The sequence below is a fragment of the Temnothorax americanus genome, unplaced genomic scaffold (genome assembly GCF_048541705.1).
Source record: "Temnothorax americanus isolate GAGA-0224 unplaced genomic scaffold, ASM4854170v1 Scaffold19, whole genome shotgun sequence".
Lineage (NCBI taxonomy): Eukaryota > Metazoa > Arthropoda > Insecta > Hymenoptera > Formicidae > Temnothorax > Temnothorax americanus.
In genome coordinates, this window is record NW_027509329.1 from 189,246 (window position 1) to 207,362 (window position 18,117).

At 40.6% G+C, this 18,117-nt stretch overlaps 2 protein-coding genes across 2 annotated transcripts in view; one reads left to right on the forward strand and one right to left on the reverse strand.

The window, feature by feature from the left end:
• Positions 1–18,117, reverse strand: part of LOC143896603 (uncharacterized) — an 80,701-nt gene that overhangs the window by 32,231 nt on the left and 30,353 nt on the right. The window contains exon 2 of the mRNA XM_077404557.1: positions 9,431–9,716. Within this exon, the coding sequence (XP_077260683.1) occupies positions 9,431–9,716 (286 nt within the window). The remainder of the gene's footprint in view (positions 1–9,430; positions 9,717–18,117) is intronic.
• Positions 1–18,117, forward strand: part of LOC143896604 (L-lactate dehydrogenase) — a 141,986-nt gene that overhangs the window by 17,515 nt on the left and 106,354 nt on the right. The window lies entirely within an intron of this gene.

Consider the following 18,117-nt stretch of genomic DNA (forward strand, 5'->3'; position numbering starts at 1 on the left):
TACGCGCGCGCTTCATTTCGGATCCTCTCTTTCTCTCTCGCTTGTACGATAAAAAGACCGCGCGGCCGCCGCAACGGCTTCCTGAAAGCATTTAATTGCCAGGCTGGCACGCGATCAAATATCAATTATCAACACTTTACGAAGCGAGAGTTCTTAAGTTCATCCTCGTCATCGCTCTGCGCGGAATAAATCGCTCCTATTTAAGCGAAACGGCTGAACTCGCCGAGCTGATTGAACATCAATATCCTCTTATCTTGGAATCATTGGCTCTGCATCTTCAATTTTATAATGCATATATTCGCGTACATTAAATAATTAGTAATTTTAATAATTTTAAAATGATCTAATCTTGAAGAAAATATTCAACAATGCAACGAGTTTCCCACGGATTTTAAAATATAAGTTCATCAATATAATAAGAGTGTTGACTATAAGTTTATATATAGATTTTTATTTTAAACGCTAATCTTAGAATTTTTTTCTAGTGAAAAATGATTTCTGTATAGGAACAAAATAAACTCCATTTAATCTGTTTGAAAAAAGACTGAATGTTTAATTCATAAAAGATTAAGTTTCACTCATAAAACTATCTGCCTTTGTCGAAATAAAAGATAGTCCATTAATTGCAATAGCGATGCTTGAGAGGAGAAAAGGTAATGATACAAATAGATAGATAGATAGATAGATAGATAGATAGATAAATGGATAGATACGCCGAGGAGATTCAACCGCACTAGGCTTTGCAAAGCTCAGTAATGATGCGTTTATCTGAACAATCTCGCCGGCTGGACATTGTCCTTCATACTTAGTGAGCGTCGCATTTAGCCGCGGGGTTATTGAACGCCGCATTCAGATTGCGTCGGTTGATCTCAGATCTGAAATCTACCCTTCGAGAAGAGCAGTGCGATCGCGTCTTGATTGGCAGCTTTCCGAAGACGTCGGTGCCGCCGCAGTGGAAGAGCCGAGCGCTTCCCCGGAGGCGTAAAACGGTATCGATACGCTGCACGATGCAATCCGTACATCAACAATAGTCACGATGATTATATAATATCAGAAACAATGATAATAATCGCAATAGCAGAAGTACCACCGGTGATTACATGATTATATAAGATATCTCAATAAAATCGAGATAGGTATCTTTGTTACTTTTGCAAATACCAAATACGTTTCGTGTTATATTATATTCGAAGCGCAGTATATGCACACGTATGTAAATTCCTAGTTTACTGTTTTGCTAAAATTTTATACCAGAAATATCACAAATAATTCTATTAATCTTGGAAATGTCAAGTATCTGCCATGGTTTTTTCTAGAAATAACAGTAAATGCATTATTTTATATTGTGATGAGAATCTTCTATTAGTTAAAAATCATGTGGGGTTAGATAGAAATATAATTAATAAAGTATGATTATAAGAAAAGTACATATTGTAAAAATTTGAAGACGCTAATGTTGAAGATGCATCAGATTAATTAAATATTTATTCAATATTGATGTACAATATATTAATATGTAAATGTATAAATTATGCATCAACTGATAGCCTTTCATGTGTCATGTAATGTCTAATTTTGTGAACGGAACTTTTGGCATATTAATGGCATCCGCATGCATTAATAAGCAAGAAATTTTCCTTTGAAGAACCAGTCGGCTATTCCCAGTGGCTGTTCGTGAGAAATACTCTATGCTTATACAAACGGAGCTTAGTTAACGGAATCGTTCGCTCATACACTCCACATCAACCCTGAACTCGAGAAACCCGCGCTCGAAGGCACTTGGTACACGTCAACGTCAGAGGTTCGTACCTACGTCGGGTAAAAGTGTAAGAATAGAATCGAGTGGATAGGTTCTTCTGTAGCTCGTTCTGTGTACGTCGGGCCGAAAAGAAGCGAAATAGAAAGAGAGAAGAGCACTTCTTCACGAGTCTTATGGCCGGTGTATGTCTTTAAAAACTTTCAAGAGGCATGCACGTTATCGTTAATAGTGTACGAGAAGAGGTCCATGAGGAAAACAAAGGCGCCATTGTCGCGTTTACGGAACTTGACGTTACAGTCGGCCCGCGGTATAATCGATGAGTCGTAATTTGATGACTCTATTTCTCAACGTCAAATGGTCCGAACCGTGAGTGTCATCCGAAGGCAACTTTTCGCCTGTGGAGTCACTGTTATTAATTATGAATACGCCGTATTCAATACAGTAGAAGATTTTATTAGCAAAAATTGAGATATTATAAAATTTGTTGATAACATCTGCAAAATATTGTATCCGGTTTATGAGGTTTAACTTAAAAGTTAACGAGATACATTGTATGTCCAAAAGAAATTATAGCAGCGCTCGCCAAATGCAGTTTGAGTAAAATTGGGATGTAAGAGCGTAATTATCGCGAACGAGGAGCTAAGGGAGGTCGACGAGACTTGGACGTCCACACTTCTGGGTGGCTCGTATAAAATTCCCTGAAGAACCAGCCGCGCCGCGCGCAGGAGGTCGACGAAATCGGGGTGGGAAAAGTTGGTCTCTGCGGGTTGCCGCCGGTTTCGTCGAATCTCCTGACTCACGACGATCGCCGTGGATACAGTGGTATTTCTACGACGTCTAGTGTAGAGATACGTGACGGCTGTTAACATCTTCTTTCGCGTTTCTCTCCCCAACCGCACTCCCACGTGAGACAACGCGAGTTGAGAAAAAGGACGATAAACAACGACCCCGCTTCTGGTGGGCTCGCTCACGTCTTTACAAGCATTCCTAAACGAGCGCGGTGCCATCGACAGGTGGATCGCGGATGTTTCCGGTACCGCGCTACATTTCGTGTCGTCGAGATAAAACAACTATGTTCGGCATAGCTCGGTAAGTGCCGCAGATAAGGAAGTCTCGCCGGAACGACTCCGACTGTCTTCATATAATCGCTTCAGGTTGTAATCTTAATTACGCCGAAATGCCGTTGGAAACTGCGTGGCATGAACGTATCAATAGTCGAGCTTGCTACTCTAAAGTCTAAAGAAAGGTCTTCGAGAGAGAAATTTAGACGTTGAAATATGCGCTTATATCTATAGACGTTAGAGCTAAAGAAAACTCTTAACAGCTTTTGGATAAGAATAAAAGTGTTTTTCTGCGTTTTTCCTCGTTGTTTTAAAGAAGAATTTAAATCGTTAGATTCATTCAAGTGGCTCTTGCAATTCATACCAAAAATTAATAAATACTGCGTCACCTGATTCTTATCTTAAGTATTATTATTTTCATATAATTAAACATTAAACGACATTCGTTTATTGAATGTAGCGCTACAAATTTGTCGCTAAATGGAACGGCAGATGCACGGGTATTTTAATCTGTGACGACGTTAATTTTATTTTTTTGTCGCCGTACCGTGAACATAGATTTTATCGGCGTGCTATTTGCGAGGCGTCGAAAAGAGGTTGCGACAACAGACTTCATAACGCAAATCGTGTAATCACGAGATGTAATCAAGCGTTCCATGAGATATCGCAGGTTAAATGAAATGTCATAAACCTCGCTCGCGACTTTAATGAAAACGTGAGACTCGCTAATTACTGCGTCCTGGCGATCCCCGGGATTAAGCCGCGGCATTACGTATGATCACGACAGCTTCCTAGTTGTTGATTAATATGCGCTATTATAAAATAAACTTTGGCGCGTAATTCTCGGGTAATTTGTATGGGGAGGCTGCCAAAGAGAGATAACACGATAGGGGACACGATAATTAACTCCGTACCAATCATCGTTAGCGGGGCGCGCTCGATCGTTGTCCGCTGCGGCGAAATCGTGCGATACACGCCACGAGCGCGCGCGTGGGCATCGATGTGCAATGCACTATCTCGGTAATAAACGTACCATTATCCAATTTACCGTTTTCTATAATTCACGTGCGCGCCGACGTGCATAGCAGTACGCCGTTCGCTTCTCGCAAGATTGATGATTTGCCTATCTGCGCCAGCGATCTTTATTTACATATAATTAATTCGTGGCTCTTTGAAGTTGAATTAATTATCCACTAAAATGCACGATTAATACGCTCACCAGTCTTAGCCTCTCTTCCTGTGTAATTTCTCCGCTTTCATGACTCATGACAGCTATCTGATGGCATTAGCGAGCCCGCGATAATTCATACGTGCTTCTCCGCGAGATCGCGAATCATTTTTCATATCCGTCATCGAGCGAACGAAGTCTACTTGTATTCATACCGACGATACTATCGAGGGACATTACAGATGTTTAAATCTGCTTACATTAGTTATGAAAACATTGTTGTCCTATCCTATTAAAGGAATTGGGTTTGTATCATTTCGCTTTGTTTCACAGATCTCTCATTTTCTTATTTCTTCCTTATGTTAATATCTTTGTTAACAAATACACGAGTCTTTACCCGTGTTTATCGATAAATCACATAAGCCAAAGTAAAAGACTGATATTCATACATTGAAACAGCATATATGAACTTCATTTTGAAGAAGAAATTATGCATATGATGTAATTATTTAAAACGATATTAATTTATTTTTAAAGATATATTTATATATAATTATCATTATGTTAATTGTGCATATCCGTAGATATCAAATTCATGGCTTGCCGCGAATAATAAGATTGTCATAAAAATTTCTGCATCTACATAGATCTTTTCTTTAAGAGGCAGATACATATAGATTAATCTACAGTGATGTGATTTTTTATCATGTTTTTGGATTCTCTTTGAATTAAAAAATGTTCTGTTTTGTCGTGAAACAGCGCATCAACAAACGTTAAATTCGTACGCTTGGCAATCACGTGCTCGCGATCGAAGGAAATCGCGCACGAGTGGTAGCCTACGCACCACTCGAATACGTCGCTTCGCCGGCCCTGCCAATAAATCTACATGGGCGAGATCGGTTTTTAGATTAAAAGTGCACGGCTCAGGGCACATAAAGAGGCGGGAAGGTGGGACTCGATGGTTACCCCATGAAATTTTCGTTCACGCGCACGGGACCCCCTCGCTACTCGTTCTCGTTTGCATTCGTCGGCATTGCGCGATATACAGGCGCGAAGGTGCTTACTTTCGTCGCAGCGAATGCCCGACACTGTGGCTCGTCGAAAAAGGAAGGCGTCGAGAGGAACGGGGGGAACGACGACGTGGACGGCGAAGAAGAAGAGGAGACGGAGGAGATGCTTACCGTTGGACTAAGGGAGACTTCGTTACGTTCCCTTGGTCCAGGCGTATACGCAACGAGATAACATCGATCCAGTACGGATATACGCGAGAGAGTATACGGCTACCTGCTGGTTATCGTACCGTGAAAATAGCGAAATGTGCTCGCAGACATATAGCGTGAATTAGATGTACGATTTACCATTATTTACACACGGGAGGGTTTTACTTTTTATTATACTGCAGAAAATTCTAACTCTGTCTCCTCGCATCGGATAAAGCAATGAAGATATCAATCTAAAAATAATTAGATAAAATAAATAGATACAAAATTAAGATATTAATTGTAAATAGTTCGATTAGTTTCTGTTACAATTAATGCAATTATTAATGTCTTAACGTATGGACCGTGAGCATTTGAACGAGATTGATTTGCATGTCGCAACTCTATGCGCATTATTTCTTATTTTTTTCTCGGGAATAAAGTCTCAGTCGCTTTGTGCAACGTAGTACGCTTTGCTTAATGTCGCGGTGCAATTAATGTCCGGCGATTTATACACGCGCCGTTATGCGTCGAGCATTATTAAATCGATTCATATTCCGACGCAAAGCGCTGAGATTAACCGCTGTGGAACACGAGATTTCTAACACAATGAAAGGCAAATGTTAGAGTCCGACAAAAGTATTCATAAATCCATAATGGAAAGTCATTTTTCTGCATGATTATGCGTATATAGTTAAAACAGACGCTTATGATTTTTTTACAGTTATTTATTTTTTATTTATTTATCTGCTTTATTTTAAATATTTATTAAAAATCCGTAAAATTATATAGGCATATTAATCTATATAATAATTCAAATATGTTGTAGAATTGATGATAAGAATATTACATTCTTTTGCAAACTATTAAGATAGCAAAACATTCGTAAAAATTCAAATTTGTAGAATTTTTTTAGTCTTTTTTTATAAGCCTTGAACTTTAACGTTCACTATAGTACTTGAAAACTTAATAAATAATATTCGAACTACTTTTCCCTGGGTACAGTAATTAATCACCCTTTGTTCTTATATTTGCGAATCTTTTACTGGCTCTCCGTGTGAAACATTTTTACTCGTCGTTTATAATAAATGCCACCCTCGTCGAGCGTTAACGAACCTTCGCGCAGATCTCCGAGTGCGAAATGTATACGAGTTATTGCTCGCTGTTGAAGTCACGCCGAATCGTGCGGCCTACGTCGACACGAGGCAAAAGACCGAAAGATACTCGTATATATGTAAGCTCGCATTAAGTCCGTTCTCTCCTCTGTTTTCTTTGCCGGTCCCGATCTCCCCGCCTCTCTCGTTGTCTTTTCTCGTCGACAAGCACGGGGCCTGCATCATGTCGAGAGTAAGAGGCGCGATCTCGTAATTATTACGTCGTGAAGGATAGGAAGTGACGCGATGATTACCGCCGTTGCCAGCCTCCTTGAAGCCCCTGATGCACCGTTCTCTTGCTCCGCGATTCTATTTTTTTTATTTACCACCGGGTTCCACTCGTGCGCCATACTTACTACTTTGTGATTTGGCGACGAGGACGTCGCGTCGCGCGTCGAAACATGTTTCTCACAAGCCGTGTGTAGTACATGACGCGTGCGTTTATGAAGATAATAAAACGAGGAAATTTTTCCCTTGTGTTACAACAAGTTATAACGTGATAGTAATTAAGGTTTAATTGGTATGACGATGGCGTGATGACTAACGACTTTCATTTGGAGTTCATAAACGGTTACATGTTACGTCTCTATTCACGCATAGAGAGTATCCGTTGGTATTGTGATTGAACTTGCAAGAGATATCAAACGATTTTATCATCGTTGGAAACAAAGGCGTCGAATGATCAAGAGCCGGGATTAGATTCGGATCTAATATAAAACTTCGGCTTTCATCGCGACCGGAAATACGCTACGGCTATCTGATACAAAATATAAAGCACGAGAGGAGATTGACCCAGCGAATCATGCAGCAGTGTAAAAGTGCTGTCATAGTCCTGACAGGGTCAATTATCCCCACCGACGACCGCCGCCATTCTCGACGTTAATTGTCGAGCGGTATAACGTAGCACGACATGCCGGCAGCGCAGGCGCCACAATAAAAAGAGGAGCAGACGAGGAGTGCGTCCTCTTCGCACGGTAGGATGCACCCAGCCGCCATTTTGGTGGCGGTGCAACAGAGGCGTAATAACTGCGGGAATTCATGGTAATGGCGATAATGCGTGCCCGGACGACGGGGTCCGCGGGGCGGAAGAGGATAGGGGCGAGGCCCCTGAAGAAGGCCCACCGGAGGAGTGGGGAAGGCACCGCGTGTCATGATGCAGAAACTTGTACGTTTCGCGCGTACGTGCGAACACCGATCCCGAAGGGGAGAATCATGGGAGCGGGACCGGCGTGTTTCTGATTGGTCGGGGCACATCAACCGGATGTGAAGGTCGGCCTACGTTGGGGGAAAGCATCCGAGAATTATCCCTTAGTTTACACGTTACGATAGGGAACACAGGGAGGTTCGTCGAATTCTTTATAATCGACAATTGTTATCTTGTTTCACTCATTAATATATTTTGATCGATTTCCTCCATTTTGAAGTCAAATTTAATAAAAAAATATTTGATTAATGCAGAATTAATGTGTCTGGCTTTGTGCTTCCGCTATAAAATATGACGGAAACGGTTCTAGCAATATTTCCGTTACAAGAATTAATACAGCCGCTGATATTGAGATGAAAAATGAGAAATAAGTAAAAAGAGAGATAAGGAACAGAAAAGCATAAAGCTTCTAGCGATCTTGCATAGCAATTTTTCATGATTTTGCTGCGGTTTTAATATTTTTCAATCTGTCTCCGTTTTTTATATAGCAGCATCAGCATTACTATTTACCGTTTCTTTTAGCATGTAATTATGAATGAGGAAGTAATATTACCATCATGTAAAACTGTATTAAATGCATTTTTTGTGCTCTTGCAATTAAGATGTGACAAAAATCGCGAACAACAAAAGTGGCAAAAAATGCGGCACGTACTATGTATACGCCATGTTTGCATTACTTATCATTACGTTTAATGATCGTGCTTAAGACGGTCATCTTGTGTGCTCGTAATAACGATCTCTCTTATAATCGCGCCGATGTTTATCCTGCTTTGATTTGGAGCACCAATCCGGAATAATAAAAATCTTCATGTAGTACTTCCTGCGTGCGGCAAGCGGAGTGAGAAATAAAAATATCTGAGAAGATTGTAAACCAAGTCATAGTATGTGTGTAAATATTCTTACAAATTTTACCACGAGCTGCTAGATAATTAACGTTTAGCGTTCCAATAAAAAAACTTACATCGTTTATATCTTTATTTTTTTATATGAAATTATATTGGAATAATATATAAAACAAAAACTTGTACGCGTGCGGCATAATGATAATTAGAAGAGAATCTAACGCGCTTGATATTCGTGAGGGTTCCTATAGAGGAATAGAAATTTCACAGCATCGATCGTTACAATGAACCTTCGTTGACGTTTATTCGAGAGGGATCTCCCCAAATCTTGAAGCACGTACTAGACTGGAAAAGCTGTTTGACGAATAAACACGTTGCAAACATGGTTGAGTGTGTATACGAGGAATAACCCTCGGTCCTGATGTGGACAGATGCATGGCTCGAAAGACCACTCGTCATCTTTCGAGAACTACTAGCTGAAGTGATGACAAGAAAAACTGACAGAGCACATGACGAACGCCACATTATTTGAAGCGAACATATTTCGATAGTATTTTTCCTCGTGCCGGATAGAAAATTCTTGGATTGCGTTCGAGTGACCTAATATGGAGCAATTAAAACATTTAATAAAGTTCGGCGTTTGAAAGTTAACGGTTTAAGACAGAATGGGTCGACAGAATTAAACGTTCTTATTTTTTTTAGTGTCGAAATCTTACTTAAATCTCGTAAATATAAGTAGTTTTATTTTATGAAAGGAAGAGTTCTTCACAGTTTTTCACACTCATGAATTTTTAAATTTACTTATTTATTTTTAAATTTATTTAGTAAAATGACGATCACGGCTTATTTTTTAAAAATATACAATTTTATTTTTGTTATGCTTATATACTGGCTTTTATACGAGTTATAGATTTTATATGTTAGATTTTGTTGTTTTTGATTATGCTTGTATAATAAATGGTTAAATTAAAAATAACCAGCACATTTTCCGAACGAGAAAAAAAGCGATAAAATTCTAGTACGACGAGAAATGTAAGACTTACCAAGGGTACCGTCCAGGGAAAAAGAATGCCTATCGTTTCTCCATGCCCACGAACACAAATCGCAGGTGGTGAGCCCATCGGTGGCGATGCTCTCTTCGGGTAGATAAGGTGGTCTAGGTGGTGGCGGTACAAAACTCCCAATAACAGCCCACAGGGAATCGACGTCGTTGCCGACGCCGGTATAATACAATAATTCTTCTTCGGCGACACCGGCAAACCAGTCCATATCGTTTACACTAGGATGGACTGTGTTCGTACTTGTCGTGGTTGAACCGGTGACTGTAACCTAAAAATGAAGCAGTTGGTCAATGCAAATTCACATAATATGAAAATGTGTTTAAAAATGCACGAATTGCGTTTCTCATTTTTTCGGTTTTAATGAAAAATTATCTTTGATTGAAAAATTTTATGATTATACGAAACGTACAATATATTTTTTATATATGCGCCGTTGGACAAACACATATTTATGTCACAACAAATTATTGCGCGTTTCTTTAACTTAATTTTAAATAGATACCTGAGAAATTATTTTCACGTATTATAGTTCTAATTTTTCTATTTTACTTATAACTAATAATAGTTACAATTAATAAGAAATTTCACAAACATTTCTAATCATGTTAAAATTAATTCTGTAAAAATGAATTGCTAAGCGTAATCTGCTATTAGATCTGCTGCGGTTTACATTCTGCTAGTCTATATGTGTCCCAATGCTCTGACAGTCCCGAGTAAACATGACTAATGGAATCCCCATCATATCCCTGCGCAGTTGTGGAAAAAAATCGAATGCATCCAGTCTGTCTCCACGGGTACATGTTTCAGGAAATGGCGGGGCAAACAGACGTTAAAATAAAAAAGAGTGAGGAACAAAGTCGGCGCATCTCTGAACATTTTTCTTGCTTGAAACAGTGGGGAACACCGGATGAAGCGGGTCTTCGCAAAGAGACGTTCAGTGTCCTAACTCTTACGACAAACACTGGAAACTGTATGGGCGGTAGCAAACAAATGCGCCTTCTTTCTTCCTCGCTCAGTTAGATCGCTTCCTGCGTCTCGTACAAGAATTTAATGAACAAGAGACTTGACAAACAACAACATCCATGCGTTAATTAAAGAAATGAATTATCAAAAGCTTTGAAATATAGGTACTCTTGAAAATATTTGCGTATGGAATGTGGGATGTGTAGCAGATAACGAGAATTATAAACACATATATGTACGAGAATTTTTTATTTTGACATAAATAAGTTAAATGTATTCTGCTATATGATGTATAAGATGAAAGCTTGTGCAATTTAATACATTTATTAATTCAAAAATTTTTGATGCGTAGCTATATATGGGATATATTTCTTTATGAAAGAAACAAACATGCACCTGAGATCATAACGTGATTGCGCATGAGCTAGGCAAGAAAATCGAAAAACATTACCGTGTATAGCCTTGCATATTTCCGAGTGAGTAGCATAAAAAAAATATATATATGCCTTTAAGGTTTGCGTAGCTCGTCAAACAATGATTACTTCGAAAGACGATGATTGTGTAAGGTGAAATTCTATGCCGTAAGACGGGGTTTAACAGAGAATTCAAAATCGATAGATATAGTGAATGATTATTCGTTAAGCCTTCTCCCGATATTTTTGGCCGCATGATAATTATTGAAACACAGAAGTATTAGAGAGATATTAAATGAATGTATTTTTTTTCTTATTTGATTACCATAATTGTAGTATAGTAGCTTGAGGATATAGGAAATTCTTCGAACATGAATCGCACGCAACCTGTAATAACTAATGGCTTTATCCATTCGTTGCTACTAGGCATTCCGACATGTTTCATGTGAATCGCATATCAATCTAGGATATGCGAACAGATATTCAAGCGGAATAATATATTCATAATTTTAGTATTAGAGATAAATGTAGTTCATCATGATAGAACAGAAATAACACGGCGCTTTTAATAAACTTTTACTTACTGTAAGTAACTTTCTTAATGAAATAACGCACTAAACGTTTTGTAAGGAAGTGTTGTATTTAATTTAAAGCTAATATCTCAATTCTGATTTATGTTTGTTTAATAGGAAAGTTGCACGTAATAATTAAATAAAAATCGAATATACAAGAATATATAAGAGAGATTTAAATCTATCTACAAATTATAACAATCGCGCGCTATTAGGGAAGATGCATTGAAAGAACCGAACGATATTCGTGCGCGGTCATTATACTTTAACGGATTAAAAAGATTGAGGGGCGTAGAAACAATGCCGCGCGAAGCGTTCCTCTCCATTGAATTCCATCAGCCTCGGATCTGGTCGAACGATCGAACGAAATAATCTCCCCATGAGGGATCCATTTGTGCGGCCGCGGTGGTTCTTCGTGCTCGACGTTCGCGTCGCCCGCGCCGGTAGAAGGTCCAACGGTTTGCGTATCATCGACGGGATCGGAAGAGTCACTGTGTTTATTCTCCTCCCCGTTCTTTGTCGTGGCTTTTCCACGGCGGCGGCGGCGCGGCGGCGAGGTGGTCGCGGTGAAGATTCGACTGCGGGCAGGATACGTCCTTGTATCTCCACGGAGCAGGGTGGAGTGCTTTTGTGGCGTGCGGGAGGAGGTTCGTGGTCGGGATTGTGGATAGGAACTGGGAGAAGCGCTGAGACTCTCCGCTCAGCGCACAATGGCACGCATTGATCAGCTTAATTACCGTGATATCGGCGTAATTAAAGCCCCGTTGTGTTGGAGCCCTTTCTACGAAGGCGTCGAAGTAATCCGTGACTCGACTCCCGGCGTCAGGATTCTCGCATTCCCTCCGCGTCTCTCTTCTCGATTCCTTCGTACGATTCTCGTCAAGGCCCCTCTCTGTCACTTCCCCGCGTTCCACGGCAACGCTTTGTTAATAAGCCATTATCCGGCCGGCGACGCACCTTCGGCGGATCGGCGAGGCGCGCGTTCAATCGCGTGGTGTTTTTAAAGAAGCGCGGCTCGTAGAGGCCAGCCGTGGAGAAATTACGAAGGCAATCTCATCCGGCGTGTGCGGGGCCAGGTGGAGTCAATTTTTCAAGTGAGCACATCCGGCTATATCGCGATTTGATATCGAGAAAAGAGATGAAGGATGATACCCGCGTAATGACGAACGATATTGAAAAAAACTTTGCCTCACATTCCTTCCCATGTTTGTTTTCTTTTATTTTATATTCTCGGTAAAATTTTTTAAATATTTGTAATATTATGATATAATTACCTTCAACTAATTTTTTAAATTAATGATGAAACACATTTAATTATTAGATACATATGACGTATATGACATTTTTGGTCATCCTGTACGTTAAACAACAATATATTAAGACAATCGAGAATCGGCAGACTGTCACACGCGGTTAATTTTCTCGATTTTTAACGCTATCGTGACGATATAAATTTTTTGTGTGATAGTGCATCATCTGCACGCGTTCGCATCGTCGGATTCAAGGTCGAAATTCAAGTATCATATCGTGTATTATCTTTCCAAGATTGGCTGTGAAAAGAAGAATTTCATAGCCGATAAAACTATAGTCAATCTCGAAGTTTGTGACCGCTTCAAATCTCAGGTTAGTGATACAAAAAATTAGTTTACATTTCTGTTAGCGAGATGTAACGATATTCATGTTTACGACTAATCGGTTCGTTATCGCGATAATACTTCATGTACGACGTGATTACACAATTTTACAAGAAATATTATCTACATCTATATTAGCTAATTAAACTGTTCGATTAATTTGCGGCACATCGGTATCAACTTAACAAGGACTGATCCAAAGTGCTAGCACTTCGAGCTATTACTTTTCGATCTCATCAGGTGTGCTCGTTATATTCGAAGAAAACATCTCGTTATAATTACGAGGCGTTGGCGTTTACGAGCGAAAGGGATGAAGTCCTTATAACTCCCCTTGTTAACTCTAACATCCTGTTCAACTGCTTCGTCGTTTCTGGACAAGCCTGATTCAACCTGTTAAAATATTCGTTAACTCGAATGTTCTAATCACGGATTCGTGCGCGTTTTATGCTTTAGATGCCAATAACTCCTTTTCGTTCATCATAAGTTGTTCAAATGATTTAAGTATCCATTTGTGACTGATGAAATTACTCTCTTTTTCTTGATTAAAATATTGCCAAATAATGTGAAAATTGACATAAAAATCTGAACTGTTCGGGAATTTTGGTAAAAAATTGAAGTATTATATTAAATATTAACAAATATTACACACGTAATTGGCGTCTAAATGTTTGTGTGAATATTGCTGAGGGCGATTGAAACACAACTTTTGCTGGACAAAAATGTAAGAAACGTTGAAATCAAAGAGCCGACGTCCAGAATGCGACTAAAATTATAGGGTCTCCCTCAAATTTCCATGTTAAAGTGGATCTAACATTCTTTTGACGTTTCGGTTGCGATTCACACCATTGTCCCTACGGTTTCTTTCGTGTCTCTTTATACCCCAACATTCTGCCTTTCCATCGGTCGTCTTCAAATATATCTTAGAGCTCGTACCGCGGAATTCGCGCTCCGTTTCTATCGAGCCGCCACCGCCACTCGACGTGTTTCGTCGGACCGCACGCATTTGCAATTCTGACACATTTGGCGGTGAGGTATAACACAGTGCACGCTATTCGCGGGCGAATCTGCTCTTCTCGAGACAGAGAGAAGGACAAAAGGAGGAGAATACTCCACGAGCTACGTGGCGGGAACGTTGGAATATCAAATGATTCTCGGAAAGATCCTCCTGGTCCATCTCGCGTCGTCTCTTCGTCTTCGATCCCGTCCTCTTCGTCGTCTCGCTGACGTCGTTTCACGATCTTCGTGGCCCCCGTGAATTTTCGGTGCTTCTTGGCGCAAGGCGGAGGGACGTGTTCATTCTCTTTCTATACTCTCCCTCTCTCTCTCTCTCTCCCTCTCTTTAATTCTCCCTCTTTCTCCTCCCGCTAAGTTTGAGGGGTCGTTAAGGATGGGTTCGAGGGCCAGGGCCGTATATAACAGATAATTGACAGCCGTGCCGGGGCCGCCGTTTGCTTTGCATGGACATTGAATCCGCACGGGATGGACGTACGGCCGAAAGGAGATGAGAGGCGGCGCGACATGAGGCCACGAAATTCGACCGACCGGCCGAACGGAACCGCGAGAGTGCATGAGACGTGACGTGCGGCCAGGAGGAAGCGGAGGGCAAATGCTCGCTCGCTCAACAGACTCGTAAATTCTTCAATTCCGATGTTCGGAAAGGCACAAACGCGATCGTGACATGGTGCTTTCTTCCGCGCGAGGGGCAATCTCATTTCGGCTTAATTGAAGCCCGGTGCAGCGGTACTTCGGCATTTCTCTACGCCTTACCGAATAAAAATAAAACACGAAATTTGGAGTATGGAATGAAGAATATGATACTAAAAAATGTGACTTTTTTAATATAGAAATTTTAAATATGCGCAATGCGATAATTTTGGATATGGTAACTAAAAATATAATGCTTTTCCAGTTGTCATCTTTTCTGTTACATTATAGAAATAGTAAAACATTTTTGGTTTATACGAGACATATTAATTTAATTACATATTCATTAATTTAATAGAAACTGCATATATTATTTAATTATGTAATCATGGTATCTATCTCAAGTGTCATGTAACATTTGCATGTCGTATTTCTTCGTTAAACACTTGGGGCTCTAATAGTGATAACAGTTAAGTGAGATATAAAGTTACCGGTTTAATCGAGTTCTTTCTAAATCATACGCTGAACTGATAAAGACAGAACAAGTAATGGATACTTGCAATGCGAAACTGACGCGACATACAATTTTGCGAAGAGTAATACGTTTTCATTGCACATGCATTGTTATTAACCGCGATTTCGCGAACATGCTTAACATGCCTAACACGCCCGATAATTGAGAGGGCAATTTAAACCGGACAGACAAATGCGACAAGATTATAAAGATCCGTTCCGCGTTGCGTATATACGCAATTTCGTGCGTGTCGAGAGAGTCGCGACGCGAGAGCGTTGCAGTTACGCGAATCGTAAGTGGAGCGTTCGTAATGCCCGTGAAAGCATATGAATAAGTCTCCTTTAAATTACGCCGCAAATTACCATCTCCCGCTGTTCGCCGTGCGCCGCGACCCCACGCGTGCCATAGCACGCAACACCCTCGCGCATTAAGAGAGAGTTAATGAACTTCTCAGAGTATATTTCAGCCGGCCGTACATTTTTCTTCGATGCGTTCCGCGTCGTTACGAAGACAACGGCGATGATGATTTTCACACCCGAGCGACTTTTTATCGAACCGCGCGCGGTTGTAGGAGTACTCGCGCACGTGTAGGCACGCACGCGCGAAGAATATTAACGCTCGTGATTACGCCAAGACACGCCGGCGGACCTTTAATGCTTATCCTCTTCTCGCCGGTAGAACGTGATTTGCGAAGGCTCTTTAATCAAACGACTTTATTATGTGTTTATGTCACCACATATTTAACTTCTCCTAGTTATTCACGCGCGATATGCTAATAGAAAACGCATATTATTATTCAGGAATTTAATAGCTATACTTGGTGCATGACAAATTATTTAATTATGTACTCGCGACTGAAGTTACGTATTTAGTTAAAATAGAATACACATTTTTTCCTTTTATTAATCATTTCTAATCTTATAGACAGTTAAGCGCGCTTATATGAATGCGTACATAAATGTCATCGCATATTCAAGAAGAATTATTTTATCTTTTATTATACATTTTGTATTTATGAGCGTTGCGATAAACAAACTTGATTTTTTGTGAAAATATTTTTTGTTACAATGTTATTATATTGATTGTTATCATCTCAAGGAGATTTAATTTTAAAGAGATTAATTTTTTTATTTTTGATGTCGATGTCGAAATTAATGTCTGGTTTTATTATGTCGAGATAAAAGCAAGATCAACATCAAAATCTATTTCGTTCGCTTCATTCCCTCGAAAGAAGATTGAAACGAACGGACAAAAATGACTTGTCAAAAGATACTTTAGTCCTCCCTAAGAACAGGATGATCGATCTAAAACGGTCAACAGGATCTACGGGTTCTGTTGACTTCTCACAGGGACGTATCTGCGGGTTCCCGAACCTGTTTCTTCCCGTTTGTGCTTCTCACCTTTCCTCTTTGTAGCGGCTTACGTTAAAACATTGTTCTCATTCGGCTTGTATTAGTATTGGGGACGAGATAAAATCCGGTGGCGGATTAGCCCCGGTAATGGCATCAATACAAAACCAGTTAGTGGACCGGCCCGATGTCATAATATTATGGTACGTGCTGATGTGTTAGTGGCGTCGTTTGACGCGAGAACTTCCCTTTCATCGGGTGAACAATGTTAGTGTAGCTGAAAACCGACATGTCCGGTAGCGAATCAGTCATGTTGACTCGTCATAGGCTTTCGTTGCTCAAGGTAAAAAAAATAATTGTTTTAAAATAAAAGTCAGAAGAAAATTATTTGTTCCCCTACGAATAAAATGTTTCTTCCGCTAACAAGATGACTATTATTTCGATGGGAAAAGAAATCGATTGTAATAGGGACAATAGGTCCGAATGTAGAAGAACGGAAGGAATGATGGCGCATGCGAATCCGGAAGAGTGGCTGTCCCATTAATTTTCTGGGAGAGCGAACACAGAACTTGCCGATAATGAGTTAACGTGGGATCGGGGGATCTCGTTTATCTTCGTCTTTCGCATCAAACTCTTTCGCGTACCACTCGTGATCGAACGTGATGAACGTTCTATGACTTATCTTCGTCCATCTGACCGAAGCCGATCGTAGGAGGAGAAATGGCGAGGAGAGGAAACAACGACGATGAACTGAACGCGGGGAGGACGAAGAAGAGGATATACCGAGCGGTATATAGTAGACACCGCGACTACTTTGTCCGTCTGTACGCGTTGAATCATCCGGTCGGTTTCCTTTCACGAGTCGATGGCAGCCGTTCCCGCATCAAGGCCTGTGGTCTCCTCCGAGCAAGCATAATGACTCAATCCGCGATCCACCTTGCCCCCACCCTTCTCCTGACCACGAGGAGATCTCTTTCTCTCTCTCTTTCTCTCTTTCTCTTTCTCTTCCTCGACTTCTCCGCCTGCCGTGCCACTCTATCTCTCTCTTTATCTTGCGATGATTATACGTCCGTTCGTCTCTGGCGAACCCGAAGACAAGAGATCTGTGGTTTTTCTCGTGACCGCCTGCTTTACGCAGTTTCCTTTGCCGCTATATTCTTTAAACTTCCTCCAACTACTCTTTATCTTTGTCTTCTTGTTCCTCTTTTTCTCTGTCTTCTTTGTGATCGACCCTCGCGGAGTCGACTTCAACGGCGTTAACTCGTGCGCTCGCGTGACGCCGTGCTGTTTATAATGTTGGACGATCCCTCCTGTGATTATACCTTATGATCTTGAAGTCTGCCATGACGACGAGCTAGGACGACGGGGCCGCGCGCGGACATTCTCGAATGACTAGGCCGAGTCAAGCAAGCGCGTAAGATCGGTGGCTGATTGACCGCCGGCTATATTATCTGCGACAGGCGAGGTGGAACGCTAAAAATTATCGGTTGCTCGAATTAAGACGTTAAACTGGAACGCGTTTAGTGGCGGAATATTTCGCAATTATCGCGCCCACTTCGCCAAGGTATTATCGGATTGAA